This window comes from Thunnus thynnus, chromosome 8, assembly GCF_963924715.1.
Source record: "Thunnus thynnus chromosome 8, fThuThy2.1, whole genome shotgun sequence".
Lineage (NCBI taxonomy): Eukaryota > Metazoa > Chordata > Actinopteri > Scombriformes > Scombridae > Thunnus > Thunnus thynnus.
This window is the reverse complement of record NC_089524.1, coordinates 6,620,288-6,639,809: the sequence shown is the minus strand read 5'-3', so window position 1 is coordinate 6,639,809 and position 19,522 is coordinate 6,620,288. Positions and strand designations below refer to the sequence as shown.

General features: G+C 40.8%; 1 protein-coding gene across 1 annotated transcript in view; it reads right to left on the bottom strand.

Moving 5' to 3' along the window:
* Nucleotides 1-6,168: 6,168 nt before the first annotated feature.
* zc3h3 (zinc finger CCCH-type containing 3) overlaps nt 6,169-19,522 on the bottom strand; it is a 67,635-nt gene continuing 54,281 nt past the window's right edge. The window contains exons 10-12 of the mRNA XM_067596258.1: nt 10,609-10,769; nt 10,333-10,490; nt 6,169-6,432 (exon numbers count right to left, since the gene is read on the bottom strand). Of these exons, the coding sequence (XP_067452359.1) occupies nt 6,401-6,432; nt 10,333-10,490; nt 10,609-10,769 (351 nt within the window). The 3' untranslated portion in view covers nt 6,169-6,400. The remainder of the gene's footprint in view (nt 6,433-10,332; nt 10,491-10,608; nt 10,770-19,522) is intronic.

The window sequence follows — 19,522 nt, the reverse complement described above, 5'->3', positions numbered from 1 at the left end:
TCTATCAATCACTGATCGATTTAAGGCCGCGCGCCCCTCTGCCAAAAATCAATCCGCATTTCCGCGAGGCAGTGAGGAGGAGGAGGAGGAGGAGGAGGAGGAGGCCGCGCTGTGGCTGCACGCGGGGTTAAGTATGATTGGATAGTCTTGGCGGTGGTCTACAGGGTTTTTCATTCGCAATTAACCACAAATTGCATCCCGACTCATCTGCGCGGATCGACGTATAATTAAGCCCCGCCGCGCGCGCGCGCCTCCATCCTGGACACATATGTCTTTTTTTCTGGAGGGTGGGGGGGCGGAAGGTTGAGGAGGATGTCGATACCGGTGATAAGTACCATGGGAGACACCGGGACACCGCTGCACCTGACCCTTTTCTGCAGCGTCCGCCCCCCGGAGTCCCAACCACACACACACCGATATCTGAGTGATATATCTGCCGCATAAAGTGCCGATCTGCGGGGGGAAAAAACAGGTGGAAGTTAGTTTGACTTGGTCAGATGTGAACAGGAAAACCTTGCACAGCTGCTGAGCTTAACTTCCAGTCCGAACTGCCCATGAAATACTCATCCTCCCCCCTCCTCAAATCTGCTGGCGAGGATGAAAAGAAGAGTATGAGAAGAAGGGACGGAAATCATATCAAGGTATTTTAAGTTTAGGTGTGCTAAGTCTTTAGGAGAGGGTTTTTTTTTTTTATCAAATAAGCAGGAGCTGGCCTTCAAACGCCAAGCTAAGCAGTCTGCATTGAAACGGCACATTTAAGAAGATCTGCTGTGGTCTATTCATTGTCAGGGGAAGGGGAGTGTCTGCGGCCGAGGGCTTGAGACATAAATTTTTGAAGTCAGGGTTTTCATTGTGCCTTTGCATATTGGGACTTCGCTGTAAGTGCAGTTCTACCGATTTAAGCAAAACGGACATCAGCAAGGTGGAGGATAGACGGCGGGCTTTGAGCCGGCCACGAGGCGAGCTTTGAGCCAAGGTAGCCACGCATCCGGACCAAAGAGACCGGCTCCAGGAGGTGGCTCAGGGTTATCTGAGGCCTGGAGGGGTTTTTTTTTTTTTGTCACTGCCGTTAAGTCACTAATGCTGCTCCAGAGGAATCAGCTTTAATTGTACAGGGATGTGACACGCACGCATGTGCACGGGCGAAGTTAACAGGGAGGCTTAAGTTTGAAAATCAGGAGTTTCACCACATGTAGGAGGCCTCGCTTGTATAGAAATCATGTTTGTTCACCTGTGTGATGACAGGTTCGTGGTCTTAAAGAAGCAGAAAATATGACAATACAGGATCTGAAGCTGAAAGGAGAAAAAGTTACAGGATACATTTCTTCTTTATTACGACTCGAGTGTTCATTTCTATCATATCGTACTCACCAAAGTGATCGCTGAGATTTGGGAAGATGGTGAAAGCTGGAGAAAGACCTGAAGACTCTCTGTGAACCTGGACAAACCACACATGATGACTGTTTCCACAAACGGAAGAACACATACTGAACGACAGTAAATACAGAGACAACACACCGGACAATAGGTAGACAATCATTTCAATCACATCACCGGACGAGCGCCGAAATCCCGCGAGAACGTGAATATTTATGAGCTAAAACAGAGACAGACATTCATCAAAAAGCCTCTCTGATTTGTAACACAATCAGTGTAGAAGGGGTAAAGAAACGGCAGAAAATAAGAGCTTTGGATGAGATGGTGGATGAAAAGATGAGCACAACACGGACTGTAAACGCTAGAGAGTTGGAGGAGAGAGAACTTCATCGTTGAGGTGAGCTTCATCTACTTTTTCTCTCACAGCTGTTTTGTTTTTATAATCATTTCTCTCTAGGCGCTGTTACCTTTTGGACGGAGCCAGTTTTCTGTCTTTATGCTGAGCTAAGCTAACCAGCAGCTGGCTGTAGCTTCATGTTTACCATACAGACATGGAAGCGGTATCCATCTTCTCGTCTTTACTCTCTGCAAGAAAGAGAATAAGCACATTTCCCAAAATGTCACACTGTTCCTTTAAAGGGACGTATTCTGCATGTTTTCAGGTACATATTTCTATTCTGAGGCTCTACTGGAATATCTTCAAAACTCCTTATTTATCTTATACTGGCTCTTTATGTAGCCCCTCAGTTCAGCCTCGGTCTGAAACAGTGCCTGTCTTTTTAAGGCCTCCCTCCTGGTGATTGGTCAGCTTCAGGAAGTTTCCAGCGGTTCTGGAGGCTACGTAAACAAACTATAGTAGCAGGATTTCACTTCTTTTTCTTGTTCTTTACTTGAATGGAAACTTCTAAAATACATCTGTACATGTTGGCAACAAAGGCTACAGAGCGGACGAACGTTTGTTTTTTTTGGGAATGACATCATCATGGAAGGACGTAGAGGTAACTTTGCAAACAAAGCGTTCACGGCAGTTTGAAGCCCTGACTTTTGACTTTCAGGCAGCATTTTTACATACATTCACTTCAAGTTTTGAGCCTTTCATCATCTTTAACATAGACATTCGACATCAAAACAGTACATAAATGACAGAAAATTTAAAAAAGCATGTTATGTCCCCTTTAAAGCTGGTAAGTCAGTCAGATCATCCATCTATCTACTATATGAGGAGGAGGAATAATAGCTAACACAATGAAAAACAGATTTTTCCTTTAGAGGAAGTGAAGCTTAAAGAGAGAGCTTAATGAATGAAAAGAGAATATTTGACACATCTATGCGCTCATACACACTCACACACTAACCTGTTTTTACCACGTCTGTCCAACACACACACTCACGCAAACACACACACACGGTATGAAGAATCACAGTTGACCTTTCTTTTTGTCTCTCCAAGTCTCCGTGGACAGATGATTTCTCTCCCTCTGTCTTCTCTCCGTCTCGTGCGCTTTTACTAAAAAATTGAAATATTGATCTTAATTAGAGTTTGCCGAGCTCAGCAGCTCACGTTGAGGGTTTTAGACAAGAGGCAGCAGACATCTGTCTAAGGCACTTATGTCTTCAGCACAGGAGAGGAGCGACGTGGGTGAGGAGGAGGAGGAGGAGGAGGAGGAAAAAACGTGGTGAGAAGAGAAGAGTGATGGCTCCCTGTCTCCTGCCTTTTTTCTGAGAAACATGTCGAGCTCTCCGTCTCCACGCGCTGCTGTCAATACATCTGAGAGAGAATCGAGTTAAACAGTCACACACACACACACACACACACACACACACACACACACACACTCAAATATCCATCCTGACAAAATGTATTCAATGCACTTAAACTGGCCAAACTGTACCGAAGTTTTACAAGTTTGATTGATCTCTCTCCGTTGTTTGGGGTCAGATTCACACTAATGCTGTTAAATCAGGAATTGCATCTTTTCCACTGAGTTTTGGTTTCCATTCAGTTGCTCCTACAACGCTGTCGGACTCACGATGGTTCAGAATCGCTGCAGCAGAACCAGAGATGTCCTCTTTTTTTATTCCAACTACATTACCCACAATGCAACCAAACTATTAACAGCTTGGTCAAAGATTCGGGTATGTTATGCTATAAGTGGCTAATGCCAGGATCAGACTGGGACGCCCCATAACACCTCAACGAAAGGTTTAGCAGGTCAGAATCTCCTACGACGACGTGTTCCTTGAGGTCGACCAATAGGATGACAGAGTGCTCTCTGGCGCTTTTCATAACACTGGACCACCAGCATCACACGTAGAGCTTCTGTAGCCATGACGCACAGTTTCTTGAACTCACACAAGGTCGTGAACAGTGATTAGTTGAGGTCATAACTTGTAGTGTTGCCAGTCTCCCGACCGAGACATGTCAAGAATTTCTGGCACTATGATTGTCTAATCTGACACGGTGACCGTCATGAAAGACAAAAATATCGTGTAGTCTGATCCCGGCAGAGATGAAGAGCTACAGAGGTCTTGTAACCTCACTTCTTTCTAACATCAACAACCCCCACATTCATTCTTCATGCTCAAACTTGTAGACAAAAGGTTATATACTACTTTTTAAAATAAAAACACATGCAGTAGTACTTCCCTGACACCTGGAATTAGACCATGATGTGTAAAAGTGGAGTTTCCCTTTAAATAATGATCTCACCAGCAGATACATTTGAAAACATGAGACACATTTTGTGGTATTCATGAGAAAAATCCCATAAAAAGACCAAAACCAAGAATCTGTCCACAAACATATTAAAAACACCAACTATTGGGTTTGGATAACATATTTTCAAGCAGTGTTAACTCTGAACTACATCATCGACAAGACGTTAAACCCAGAGATGTTTCAGAACGAGCTGCACTGTTCAACGTCATCAAATGCATCAATATGGTTCTGTGTTTCTGATACTTTCTGAATGACAGCAGAGTTCAGCTGCATGAAGCGGCATGAGCCAAACAGACAGTTGTGATTTGATGCTGCAGCTGTAAAAGAAATCATTTACGAGCGCTCAGTCAAGTCACTATTTTAAAGTTGTGCAATCGTGTGACAGCAAAGACAGAGAGGTGTCAGTGAGTGTTTATCCTGCTGAGACACCAAAGTAGCTGTTTGTCAAATTAAAGAATAAAATGAGATTTAACATTAAAAAAAACCTGTTTTAGCTGTTCAGTGTCGACGGCAAACATTTAGAAAATTATCTCAAAATAAGCTGGACAGACGTGTATTTTATTACACGTATTTGCACGTTTTAACACAGCGAACGTGCTCCCCGGTGTCACGCTGCATGTTTGTCGCGGTGACAACACTTCATTTAAACAGTGTATTAATGTTGTAAATATGAGTCTCTGCACTCACACACACACACAAACACACTCACTCTTACTCACAGCGTATTAATAGTTTTATCAGCAGAGTTGTGGATGAGTTACTTTGTCCCAGCATCCTCTGCTTCATCCGCTGCTCTGCACCGACAAACATTTAGATCACATAGAAATGAATGAAGAGAAATAAACAGCAGGGAAATAAGTGTGGAGACGAATGGAGGTAAAGGACTCATGTTCATATGATGTGGATAAATCTTTTAAAATCCTGTTTTACATGTCCAAGAAAGATGAGTCCACTCTTCACTTTGAAACATCAAAACAACAAAAAAATCAAGTAAGTGGACCTTGAGTTGAGATTTTGTCAAACTACAATTTCCACAATCAAGAACTTTCACACTCAAAAAAACAAACCTGTAAAATCTCTTCTTCCTCCTCTTTAGGTTGGCAAAAAACCGACAACATGACAACTTCATGCTCTCAGAGTCACATCCTTGTGTTTTAAAGTGTATTTCTGAGTTTTTTCAGCATGAAGAGCTGCTTGTCCTCCTATCAGCTGTATTTTATCAGCTTAGTGTGAAATTAGACATTTGTGTGAAAATGAAGGAAGTTGAAAATGTTTTCTGCTCATCTGACGTACGGAAACATGCTAACATCAACATATGGATTTATATAGAAACCAATACAAAAGAATTTAAGCCATCAGGAGAGCAAAACCCTATTAGATCATCCGATAAACTGTTGTTATATCCATGTCTTTTATTTCAAGTGCAATCAACATTTTTAACTCCAAAAACTGGGCTGCAGGTTCTTGCTCCATGGTGCCTCGTTGTTGTTTGTTGTGTATGTTGTTTGTTCTTGTCCTGCTTTATGTTTTGGTGAGCCAAAGGACGTTTTTTCACCCTGATGGACAATAAAAATGTATTCTGTTCTATCCAATTACAGGTTAAAAGGCCTTTCAAAATGATGAGTTAAATTACTAAGGAGCAGAGTGAATGTTTTATTCCCACCTCCCTCTGTCATATTAATCCTGTCTGAAAGGGGCTTTTGTGTAGAAGGACACAGTGGAGAGAAGAATAATCATTTTCAAATGTACTGACATCAGAGTTTATATGATCTAAACTGTGGAAGTTTTAACCTGCAACACAGAAAACAGGCTAATATCTGCGCGTCAGCTTTCTGTCAAACAAACACACACTCACGATGAAGTCACCGTGAGCTCGTGTGTCTGGTCTCCGGGGGCCTGATAGTGAGGGGCACTGCTGTTTCTGTCACCACCTTCCCCATGAAAACTCTCACCAACACACTCAAGAGGGGTCATGTGACACCACTGCCGCTGCACCGAAACAGAAACACACCGGCAGCCTATAAACACTCTCACAACACACTGGTAAAAAAAAAAGAGTCTGTAGAACAACACACTGGAAGAGATACTTTATTCTTGTTTTTAAAATTTACAAAACCTGATGAAGGAAAAACCTGTCTTGTAAACACACAGAGTGATATGTGAAACTGATTTATAGATACAGAAGATAAAAAATGTCACGCCCTGAGTGAAGTAATTCAGATACACCTGTCAGGACAAACCTGGAGCTCAGAAACGGCACATGGAAGTGTTTTTCCACCTCTAGTGCTGCTGGTCTTTGTAGTCTTACAGGCGAGGCTTGATCTGCAGTTTTTTCTCTGTGGGGAAATATAAAAAAAAAAAAAAAAACAGGAGAAAACACAGCAGATGAAGATTAAAAGAAGCAGTATTGGAAGAAATTAAATTAAAAAAGATATGAAATGACAGCGTGTGTTCGCTCATGTGTTACTGATCTACTGTGTGTTCGAATCCTGCTGAAACGCTGAGTGATGACATCTCAGCTGATGAGTAAATGACCGAGTGAACGGGACGATGGATGAAGGTGTGTGTGTGTGTACATGATGTGTATATATGTGTGTGTGTGTGTGTGTGTGAGGTCGCAGTCTGGCAGTGATACATTGCGTCTGAGCTAATTTATGCAAAGTGAAGAGGAGCTTGTTTGGCTGAGTTCCACCTTTAATGAGGCTCTGGGTGGTGCAGTGTGTGTGAGTGAAGGATCAGACTGTTATTAGTGATACTTAAGAGCACAAACCCACCGGACTGAGAGGAGAGAGATGAGGAAATGATCACTGGATCACGTGTTAGTGTGTCAGATTTAGGGATTCAACTTCATCATTCATCATTTCATCATAATTGTTTAGTAAAATATCAGAAAATAGTCAAAACTGGAGTTCAGGAGTTCCCAGAGCCTCAGGTGACGTCTTCAAATTCTTTTATCCGACTAACAGTCTTCAACACAAAGATAATCACAATTTGCAAGATTGTGATTATCGCAAGATTTTAAAAGGAGAAAAGCAGCATTTTTGTTTGATTCATGACTTTTAATTGACTATTTATGATCAAAATTGTTGATTCGTTTCATGTCAAACTGACAACTGACTGATCATTCCAACCCAGCTCGGTTCCCACCCTGTCAGAGACAAAAACATTAACATCCTGCACCGATAAATTCCTCCATTAGTCTGTTTTTTTTATAACCTGAGAGGCTTGAGAGGGGCCGGAGTGTTTCCCAACATAAACTACCTGATAACCTGAGATTTCTCACAAGAGACATATGAAAGAAACACAAAACAATATAAAAAGACGTATAAATATAGTTTGAAAAGAATAGAAGATGAAAATAAAGTGAGATGAAACAACTGTGTCCACATTCAACAGAAAATGAAAATGTTTCTGTTTCCACAGGCAGGTTTGTGTTGATGTCGTTGTTTGTTCTTGTATTTTATTTATTATATTTTCATGTCACTTTAATGTAAAACAGTTTACCTGTAATGAAGTATGCTGTAATAAATACTATTTCTTTGCCTTGTGTTGCACAAGAGGTGAGTTTTACAGTCTGTAGAGGAAACAACAGACTCAAACTTTCTACCCTCCATTTAAAAAAGATTTGTCAGGTAAATAACTGTTTGACGATGGACTTTCCTCCTGAACAGAGGAGAACATGAACACCACACAGAGTGCCAGCTGGCTTGGTGGAGTTCATGCTGCCCGCTCAACACACTCTCACTGGTTATCAACCTTTGAACCTCAGCTGGTCCTGAACACAACCCCGTCAGCTGCCGGCTGCTCTTCACAAACAGTTTGTGGAATAACAGCGTAACATTCTCAGTGTAGAAAAACACAGAGACATGCAGATAAACTCATAATACAACGTAAAAATGTCTTTATATTCTAACATTTCCTCTCAGTTTCCAGCTGTTTTCCAGCCCTGGAAAGTTAGTCCACAATTTTCCATGTTTGCAGGAGATAAGATCCGTCCATCACGAGTCAGCAGCTGCTGGTTGGATATTTCCTGTATATACTGGCCTATAGATACACATTTCAATACACAGACAAAAAGACCAAGAAAACTATGAGCACAAGTATGAAAACAAGTTCTGCTCTCTCTCTCTCTCTCTCTCTCTCTCTCTCTCTCTGTGTGTGTGTGTGTGTGTGTGTGTGTGTTCAGGGCAGAGTCGAGATGACTGAGGTCGGGTCAAAGGTCCTGCTTGTTTCCAAGCAAAGGAGACTATATATAAACCATGAAGGAGGATTAGCTAAGAATGAAAAAGTGTGACCAGAAACACATTTCTCAGATTAAGAGAAAGTTCCTCCTCAGATCAAAACAACGTTCTGAATGTTCTGTGTATCTTTTAACTAATATGATAAAAAACTGAACTGAAGAGAAAAAGAAAACAAAGCGGCTGTAAAGTTTGATCATACTACAGTGAAAATGCTCTTTAAAAAACAACAACAACAACAAAAAAGAACAAATCTCAGACAATAACTAAATGAAGATCTTCTAGGAACAAACAGTTAATCTGAGTTAAATGACTCCACCAGATGATCAGTCAGATCTTTTCCTGTCTCCTGAGACGTTTTCATTTTGTTCATCAATAAAAAAGAAAACAACTAAACTACACCACATCTTTAGTGGAGATATGACGTCATCTTCTTTTCATTTCATTCAATCATTTTATTTAAGGATGTGTCTTTAAGACATGACTTGAGTAAACTGGTCCGATGTATTTTAAGGACATCGTGAAAGGAGCACTCGGTGCACAAGTGGAAGCCTGATTACAAGAGGATTAACTCGAACTGTTTGTTCACACTTAGTTAAAAAAAACAGACAAATAACATGAAAGAGAGAATTTGAGTCAATACAGAGAAAATCAGAACGATGTTAGATCTTTAGTGGTGAAACATGTTGTACACAGGTGTTAGAAGTGATTAGGTGTTGTGTTGCAGCACCAGCCGTCCTGTGTGTGTGTGTGTGTGTGTGTGTGTGTGTGTGCAGCAGGCAGGAGCAGGTGTGTGGTCGATCATGGTGGGGTGAGGATGGTGGAGCGGAGGGGAGGGGAGGGGAGGGGAGGGGAGGAGGAGGAGGAGGAGGAGGAGGAGGAGGCAGCCTCACTTTCAATCTTCTATCTATCAAGTCTGTCAACAGAGAGCTCAGCTGTGCCTCCGTCCAGCCCAAAACCTAAATATTATTACCTCTGTCCTCTTGAGCTTTATATTACTCTCCTCCCCTGAGCATCATCACACACATTCTGCAGCCCCTCGTTTTCATCATCATTATCTGTCCGCAGCTCAGACTTACAGACAAACCACTGATCCCCCCCCCGCTCCCATGAACTGAGGCTCCATCCTGTTGCTTTCAGGACAAACGAGATTCACTTCGCTGAAACATCTCCAAGTCCAATCAGACGCGTTTAAAGGATAAAGCTGCTCTCATCTGCAGATTCAAACCAACAATGAACTGATACAAGTATCGTGTGTGTGTTCAGAGTCTGATATATCTTATTCCTCTGTGCTGTAGACCTCTGTTGTTGTCCAAAAACTATTAAAAACACGTCAATGAGCCTCAACGCTGCACTGAGTGACATATATCAGGCTTTGGACACACACACACAATACTTGTAAGTAGATCAATTCATTGTTGTTTGGATCTGAACTTCAGAACCTTTAATTAAATCCTCGTTTAGCTGAACAACAGTGATCTGAATCAGTGCTTCTTTGCACATGAAAAGACTCACACAGTGCACAAATACGGGAAGTGTGGTGGGTCAAAGTCAGTTTGCAAAATCTAATGGATGTCGATAAATACCGATTGATTAAGATTTTTATTGTTTGTTACATTTTTTTCCCCAATCACTGGGTATAGAAAACATGCAGCCTGTGTAATCTGGCTGCTTGAGTTCCTACCCTGTTACTGACACATCCTTCCATCTCAGCAGACAAGTAGCAAAGCAGGTTGTAAAAACATGAATTGTCCTTTGACTTCTCTTAGGATTGATTAGGTGATTTACAGATCTGTAGAAGTTAACCTGCAGCAGTTTTTGACAGCATAAAAAAGTTCCCAACTACACAATATTTATATACAAACTACAAATCTAAAAAAGTTCATCTGGACGTCTATTTGTCTTTTGACCTGCAGATCTCCACATCAACGCTGACTAGATTGTTTTATGTCAAACTTCTGGTTGCTCTTCAGCGTGCAGCAGTTTATACTTTCTTACCTTTGACCTGCGAGGTGTCGGCTGGTAGCGTGTCCGGTGCGTCTGCCTCCTCTGGGGAGCTGGAGAGGGAGATAAAGGATGGCAGCTCCAGAGAGCCCGCGGCGGGCGTACCTGGAGGTGCCTGAGAGCCCTGCGGTATGACCACAGACAAGCGCGGCCTGGAGAGTGAAAATAAACCCACATTATTAGCCATTATCACACAGGACTAGTCAGTCAAATTAAACCAAATGATTATTCAAATCAGTTCTATTTAAGATGTGTGTGATCTGTTCTGACCTCTTGGAGGGCTCCTTGCTGCGGGCTCTCTTGGCGGGGCTGGTGAGGGTGTTGGCGCCTCGTTTGGCTCGTTGGCGATGCTGCAGCTTACAGCGGGTTCCTCGTGGGCAGGAACCGGTCTTAGAGAAGTCTGGACACACCAGAGTGTGTTTCTTCTTACACTGGTGGTCAGAGACAAAGAAATAACACAAAGCAACAATTTAACAGCTCACACAAAGAAAGTGAAGACTGCTGACGCTGCTAAAAACACGTAATATGTGTGGATTTACGAATCCATAAGACATCTGTGTTATCTGTGTAATCTATAGTGATACCGTGTGTAATAGTCTGCCCACATAAACATATTACGTTGAATTATACTGATTTTTTTGGCATGTCTCAGCTCAACAAGGTTTGACAAGCGTATTTTTGCTTGGTAAGTAACAAAAACCAATTACAACTATTTTTGAAAGTGTACTCTGCCAGCGTATTGGCCAAAAACTTGCAGAATTATTTAATGTAATGAGGCGATTAGTCTGAAATCAGTCCAGCACATTACAAACGCAAACCGCATCAGCAAAAATGAAGTTGAAGATCACAAAAACAGCTTCCAGAGTTACAAATTAAATTGAGTCGACACGTCGATCACAATAAAAACAATACGTTATGAGGGTTTTATAGGTGTGTCGGACGTTCATAAACCACTTTAATCAAAAGATAAATAATCTGGTATAAAGAGCACCAAACAAGGACTTCTGAGCAAAGGAAAAAAGTGAATCTATTCATTTTTCTGAATATAAATGGTTTTATACTTTGATAAAAGTAAGTCACTAATGTTTAACATATAGCTGGACCTGTAACGCTGTGAGCACCCATCACATCTTTATGGGAGTCATTCATTGTTTTTCCTGGTTGTACACTACACTATCGATGAATCGGTCTATTGTACAATCTATAAAATGTCACAAAAAATAGTTCACAAAGATATTAACTTTATAATAATATGAAACTGAGAAAAGCAGCAAATCTGAGAAGCTGGACCAGATTATGGAAACAAACGATTAATCAATTATTAAAGTTTTCTATTGGTTGTATCAGCGCTGGTTTGATGATATGAGGTCATTTTACATGATCAGGCACAACCAATGATAATCCAATAGAATATCCCCAAAAATAACAAATTCAAGACCAGTTTCTTGAACATCAGGATGAAGACCAGCATCTTTTACAGTCTCCAAGGTCACCAGATCTGAACCTGACTCAAACTTTACGAGGAACTCTGAAGTGGAGAAAGTAAACAGACGTCGTCCTTTCATTCCCTCAAAGTGTTGAAAGTGTTTCTGTCTTGATAAAGGGTCCGATGATCTCACTGCACAAAGTTCAGCGCTTGTGCGACAGCCTTTCAAACAGGCGCAGTGACGTGATATACCGTTATTCCCTCCACTCTTTTGCAAGTTACTACTTTTAACACTTGTTCCTTCACCCTGTCCTTTAATGTGCAAGTTGAGCAAGTAGGTCACAGTTAGTGTCATTCTTGCGGGGAGCATTGTGCATGAGAGAGTGAGCTTTCACATGCATGTTTGCAACTGAGTGTGTATGACAGTGTAATACGGGTGTAAATTGGTAGCTTCATTCTCAACGAGATCCGATCCCTCCCACCTGTCAGGAAAGCTAATTTTATTCACTCTGGGGTGCAGGCTGTGAGGAGTGTGTGTGTTCGTGTGCGTGTGGAGGGATGAGGAGTGCGGGACCGGGAAGCAGATTGGTCCAGAAATAGAGTGTGTATCAGGGGATGTGTGTTTGTGTGTGTGTGTAAGTGGAGGGGAGAGGGGATCTGGAGATCGATTTTCAAGGAACGCTGTGGAGTCTTGGTAAACTCTCCCTAGAGCCCGGCAGCCTTGACTCTCTGCCATCAGAACCCCTCTCACCGCCCTCACACCCATGTTCCTGCACCCCTGGGTGCCAGGGAGGCCCGGGATCAACTCGCTGTCAAATGTTTCTCTGGATCATCTTATAGGGCTGCGGTTTTGACACAACATTTTGTGTAACAAATCAGGCCTGCCACTGGTGTCGATGATGTCCGTGGTTTTATATTTAGAGCATGACATGACTGGCCCAGTCAGGTCCTGTTTTATTGAAAATCATGACGCTATTATTATTATTTTATGATTTATTGTTAAACTGTTTATTCTTTTAAAAAAAATTGCATCACAAGTTTGCAGAGCCCAATGTGACTTGGGCTGCAACTAATGGTTTTTTCATGAATAAATAACATGCCAATAATTTTCTCAATTCATCAATTAACCGTTTTGTCTATTAATTGTCAGAAAACAGAGAAAAATGCCCAGAGGCAGACTTTACCATTAGGCAAGGTGGACAACTGCTTGAACAGTTGTAATAGCCAAAGATTTATTATGATGTTTAGACCAACATCTAACTCAAAAAAACTCGAAATTAGTTACAAAAGGCACCCAAAGCACTTTAAAAAATTGCGACCACTGCACATCAGAGTAAAATACGAAGATATTAAAATTGAGAAGATTATATTTTTTCAGGATATTACAGTGATGGTGATCCCTTGGATTTTTATCTAGTACTTTTAAGATTTGTTGATAGATTGAGTAATCAGGCTTCAGTGTAGTCACACCTGTCTGTGACAAAAAGCTTTGCAGCAGACAGAGACAACTGGTGCCTGACACTCTTAAAATGATTCAGATTAAACTGACTTGAAGGACAGGTTTATGTCGATTATAATGCCTAGATATTTAACATGTGTCACAGATTTGACGACTTCACCGTTAATTAAAATACTGTTTTGTTTACAAGGGTCAAGCATGACTTAGCCAGCCAATCCGACACCTTGCTTATTGCAGCTGTCAGTTTGGCTGCAGCATTTTCTTCAGATCTTGGGTGAAAATCACAGCATCATCAGCGTATGTTTGGATGCTAACATCTGGACATACTTGAAGAAGATCATTAATATATAATCTAAATAAAATTGGTCCTAAAATAGACCCTTGAGGGACCCCTACTGTACAACTAGCAAATGAGGAACACTTACCACCTACTCTTGTACATTGTTTCATGTTCACATTCAATTGATAGATTTATCATATGAGTTAAAGGATTACATAGTATTGATTTATAATTTTTTTAAAAAATTGAATCACTATCAAAGACATCTTTAGACTTAAACCCTTGAAGGCAATCAAGTGCTTTCATTGCTGTAGATTCTGAGACATTTTCATTTGCGAAAACAGGGATCATTATTCACACCAAAATTCTTGGCCGAACACTGCACTAAATCTACAAAAAAATGAAGATTGTAGCTATTTGTTCTTTGTCTTCTGTCACTTTTGATTGTTCCTTTATTATCCAATTTTGAACTGATTTACTCGCCTTTTTTGTAATTTTACTGATATTTACACAGATTGATTTACTGTTTCCCTTAGACTCATTGATTAGTCTGATAAAAGAATCTGCTTTGTCTGTCTCAGTATTTTTACTACTTTGTTTTGCAATTTGTGAAATTTTCTCTTATCATGTAATCCAGATTTGAGTACTACCTTCAATGCTAAGTCTCTCTGCTTCATTAACCTCCAAAGATACTCATTTAACCATGGTCAATTACATTTTTTATGCGAGTGTGAGGCCTTTTTGCAAAATTCATTTTTAGTCTCAATATCTCTGGCCATCATAATATTAGATACCTTTTCTATGTCATCAGACTACAGAACCTCATTCCAGTTAATTTATCCTCTAATGAACTGACTAAGTTTTTGGGTTTGACATTAAAAAAACCTCTGCCCTCTTGTCTGTATAAAAATTGTTGTTTAGTCAGTTTTCTTACAATTAAGGTCAGATTATGATCGCACATACCTGTTACCAGATTAAAAGATTTTGTGATTCTTTCAGGTTTGTCACTAAAAATAAGATCCATCTGCGTTTGTAATGACTGAGTAACTCTAGTTGGGCCTTGAATTATTTGGATGAGATTATACTGATCTGTTCACTTTCTCAGCCCAGTTTATATTAAAATCACCTAATACAATTAATTCAGTCTTGGTACCAATTTCCTTTGGTAAGGATTTCAATTTGTCATAAAAAAATGTTATTAGAATGAGGGGGTCGATATATGCTGACAACAGTAAGAGACGTACCAGGGGACAATACAATAGAGACAGCAATGCTTTCCAAGTCCGAGTTATTGAAATCATCAACCTCCTTAATACCATATGGTGAAAAGTAACACATTTACTCAAATATTATGCTTGCAGTTATGAGGTACATGTACTTTAACATTTCCATTTCATGCAACTGTGTACTTCTACTCCACTTCTACTGGGAAGGATTCCTTCTATGTCAGAGGGAAATACTGTACTTGCCATTCTACTACATTTATCTGACAGTTTGTCTCTGGTTGTAAGATTTTACACACAAAGTATATGATAAGCAAATAAAATATGATGCATTATTATACAATAAAACTATCCAGCAGTATTTACAGCAGCTAAACTGAGCTCCACCTTGAACAGACGTTAAGTAAATTTAGATACATTTTGCTAATAATACTTCTTGCAGTACATGCAGGACTTTTACTGTTAACATACTATGTTAAGTGTGAGTACTTCATCTACCACCACCAATACCAACATTCTCAATTAGAGAAAGGGTGAAAATAAGACCTGAAGAAGGCCCCATGACCGAGTTTGCCTAGGGCCCCCAAATCACTAACCACTTACAGACGCACGTACAAGTACCCTCTAAATTTACAGATCTCTGCATCCCAAACATAGTTGTGGCTGGAGGTGTCAACATTTTTACTACAGAGCAGCAACCTGCAAGTGTCACTGCATCTTCTTTTTCAGTTTTATTTAGTTATAAATAGCTTTAAGATGTTTTTTGATTTGAAAATATGTACATTTGGCAGCAGTTTTCTGTCCATTTAAAATATTCAAATGCCAAACAAAAAAAAAAAGCAATCATCATTTTATCCATAATCATTAACAGGATACTGGGAGAAACCCTGCAGAGGTAGTGGGTGAGGTGGTGAGCGCTGTGTCTGCACAATAATACACTGCGACAAACCCTGATTAATCCCTAATTACCATGCAGTCCATTGTGATGTGCATCTAAATACATGATAAAGACATAATATATGTATAGTGATAAAGGATCATAATGTTTGTCGCATAAAGTATCTCCCAGAAATGATTACAAATTAAAAACACAACCTGTGATGTGTCATTGCTCACAGGAAGAGTTTCTGTCTGGAGAAGAGTGTTAAGGGGACAACAGGAGTTAAAGCTGAAGCACTTCACCAGTCTGAGAAACACAAAGTGTCACAGAAATTGACTGTAAAAGCTCTGTTCACTCCCCACAGCTCCATACATCCTCATTTTCATAAAAAGACAGAGAGAGAGAGAACGAGAGAGAGGGAAAGAGAGAGAGCTGGGAAATGGGAGGAAAAAGTTAAAGTGGACAGAACATCTTTATCCCACACCAAGTTAACAGTTTTCCACTTGATTTAAAGAATGCTGGGATGTCTCTGGGGCCTATTAGAGAGCTCTCTGCTGGGCCAAAACCAGCAAGAGTCAGCACATTTTACAAGAGACTGAGAGAAGGAGCAAAAAAAAGCAAGAAAGAAAGACAGAGAGGGAGGGTAGGAGATGGAAAAGACAGTAAAATAAAAAGAGCGACATCCACATGCATTTACATCTTGGGCATTAAGCCAACACTCTTGTCTGGAGGAACTTGCAATGAGTAGAATTGAACAATAAAGGAGTCCGAGTTGCTAAATTACTGCCATTAGAGAGGGCAATATTAAAGGGGACCTATTATGCTCATTTCCACCTCTATATTTTTATACTGTGACTCCACTAGAGTAGCTTTGCATGATTCACAGTTCAAAAAACTCCTTATTTATCTTATACTGGCCCTTTATGCAGCCACTCAGTTCAGCCTCTGTCTCTAAGAGGCAGTTTTAGCTCCTGTTTCTTTAAGACCCCCCTCCCGATGAGCCCAATTGGTTCTGATTGGCCAGCTTTCTGGAAGCCTGCCGAGGGGCAGCCGTATCAGCGTCATGTGAAGTTACCGCTGATGCAAACCCAACATTTCCTGCTTTACTGCTTCAAATTAAAAGCTTTTAAACGACTAAATAACAAGGCTTTTATTGTGAAGAATTTACAGGAAATAAAACATGTTCCTCACCAAATTAGCAGAGCTTTGTTAGTGGCGCTAAAAACCAGGAAACACAACAAGATATGGATAAGATAAGATCAGTTAGAAATAATGCTGGAAGGAATAGTACAAGCAGAAACAGCCACAGTGATGATGATGTTTGATGAAGAGCTGCAGACAAGTAGCACACCTCCAACAGGTAAACGACTCACAGGGATTACTGCTACATACATTTGTCTCATTATTTGACACTTTGGCCATGTTTAATATGAACATCCAACATTGTAACATTATATATATATATATGACTGAAAATATGGAAAAGCATAATAGGTCCCCTTTAAGAAAATGAGGGTTCACAGTGTTACTAGATCACAGGCCATGTTCAGACCAACATTAGCACTGCGTCAAAAGAAATGCAGCCTCCTCCTACATTTCAGTAACTGTGTTGGCGTTTGCCCAGATGCAGAAAGCTCCATCAAAATATGTCTTGCAAAAACAGTGAACCTGGCTCAACTTATTCCAGGTAGAATACCTTGTAATCTGTGCGGAAAATTCTACCATTTACCTAATGAATGTCAAGATGAAAGAGAAAATTATCATCACGAGACAACTTACCAGATTTGTAAAATCCTGTCTGATAGTACTAGAAACTAGTGTACAGTGTTTTGGCATCCAATACGCTTTCAGTGTCTAATAAGTTATTGGTACTGCTTTTGTATTTTATCTTCTCACCTGTACCTATAACACTCACACAACAATGCAGCCACCTTGTGTTTTATTAACAAAGTGAAGAGTTTTTGGTCTGAACTCAGCCTTTAAGTGGCTATAATCGATATTTTTTATATTTTTTATTTATCATATGTCATTGTGTAATGTCAGAGGTGTTGCTCGTAGTGATGAACCTACAGAGACTTATCAGCTTTACAGACCTTTATATTGAGTTTCAGCTCATTGTTTAGCTGTCTGGATGCAACTTTACTGTTTTGGTTCACTCTCAGTGCTAAAAGTTGTTCTATAAAGCCACTGTACACTACCTGCTCATAACCAAACAGCAAACAGACACAGTTATCGACTAGCTTGCCTTTTTTTAAGATGTCAAAACTGGGAAATAGGACAGTTGTGTATCTAAACCAGTTGACGCACGTCAACCTATGATGCAACTGAGTGGGTTAACATAGAAACGTGTGTTGGTGTTTTGACAGGAGTAACACGCCCCCAGTGTGTTATTCCCTTTAGTATCAATAGAATCTTCAAGTGTGAGACGGAAAGGCAATAAGGTATACAAGAAGAAAAGATGCATTTTGACTAACATTTTGTCTACATCAGCTGTATCCTCTGCCAGTGTTTAGCATTTGGCAGCGCTCACTGCCCCTGATATGTTGTTTTTTGTTGAAGTGTATCTGTTCTCTCGGACAGATGACTGAAAAATAAAGAAAAGAGAAAGACTGACTGAGGTGTAGCTTCAGGTCTTCTGTTAAAAGTTGCACCTGACCACACAGCAGGACAGCTGATGGAGGGCTGATGAAAACTGATGAAGATCGTCATAAGTGCTTAGAAGTTGACTAGGAGTTACGAGTATCTTTACTCAGGAGAAACTGCATTAAAAGGGAGAAATCAGCCTGGTGAATTAGTGAAAACTGACCAAACGGCAGCTGATAAGGTCCGACTGGAACCAAACTAGAATGACTGTCAATTTGGTACGTCTGGGCCTTGAGAGAAGATGGGACCAAGCTGCCAGATTAGAAAAAACAGAAAGCTGGAAATAAATAACGATAGATGCTGTTGAGTGAAGACGGACTGGGACAATTAGGAAGGCGCAGACAAATCCTACGAGGCGGAGGGTGAGTATGAGACAAAGCTAGGATGAGGCAGGATGGTGGCAAGTCTGTGGTGAGGAGGAGGAGGAGGAGGAGGAGGATGGAGGTGAGGAGCAGACTTAACCCCTGAGCTGCTGGAGTGTCTGCCTGCCTGGCCCATAGTGCCATCCTCAGCAGTTTTCCCATCTATAATTACTGCCTGCTATCCATCATAGAGCCGCCAGAGCCTCAGAGCGCAATGCTCCATAAACACACACACACATGCGCTTAGGCACAAAGACACACACACACACAGGGGGAAAATCACAGACCTAAGCACTTCAGCTAATAGAATAAATATTAATATCCCTTTTGTTTTCTATATCCTCATTTCCCCATGCGCTATTTAAATGAGGTCTGACAGTGTGAAAAAGCATCTGTTTCACACTCGACGTTCAAAAACAAGCAGAGAGAGGAGGAGAGGGGGAGACAAAGGGAGGCGAAAACACAGGAGGGGAGAGTGTGTTTGAAGTGGATGTAGGGGCAGAGTGTGTGTGGAGGGGGAGGACTCGGGAGTCATTTGTAGGTGGCTCTCTGTTACCCATCAGGCCCTCAATGTGTCACTCAGACACTACAGTTATGCCATTATGGACCACCACCCTCTGCAGCTGTTCCTGCCTGTGTGTCACTGCGTGCGTATGTGTGTGTGTGTGTGTGAGAGGGACGGATTGGTTACCAAACTACTTGTTTACCTAAGCCTCAGTTTAATTTCAATGGAACTGTATACATGTTGTACAACATAATTATACGTTTAAATGAAGAACACAGCTTAGACAAAGAACTTAAAGGAATGTCCATCGATTTAGCACCATACTCTTACGACACCGCCCGACTCACCATGTTTTTCTTTTTTAAGTATCAAAACTGATGCAACAGAAGCAGAGATATTATATTTT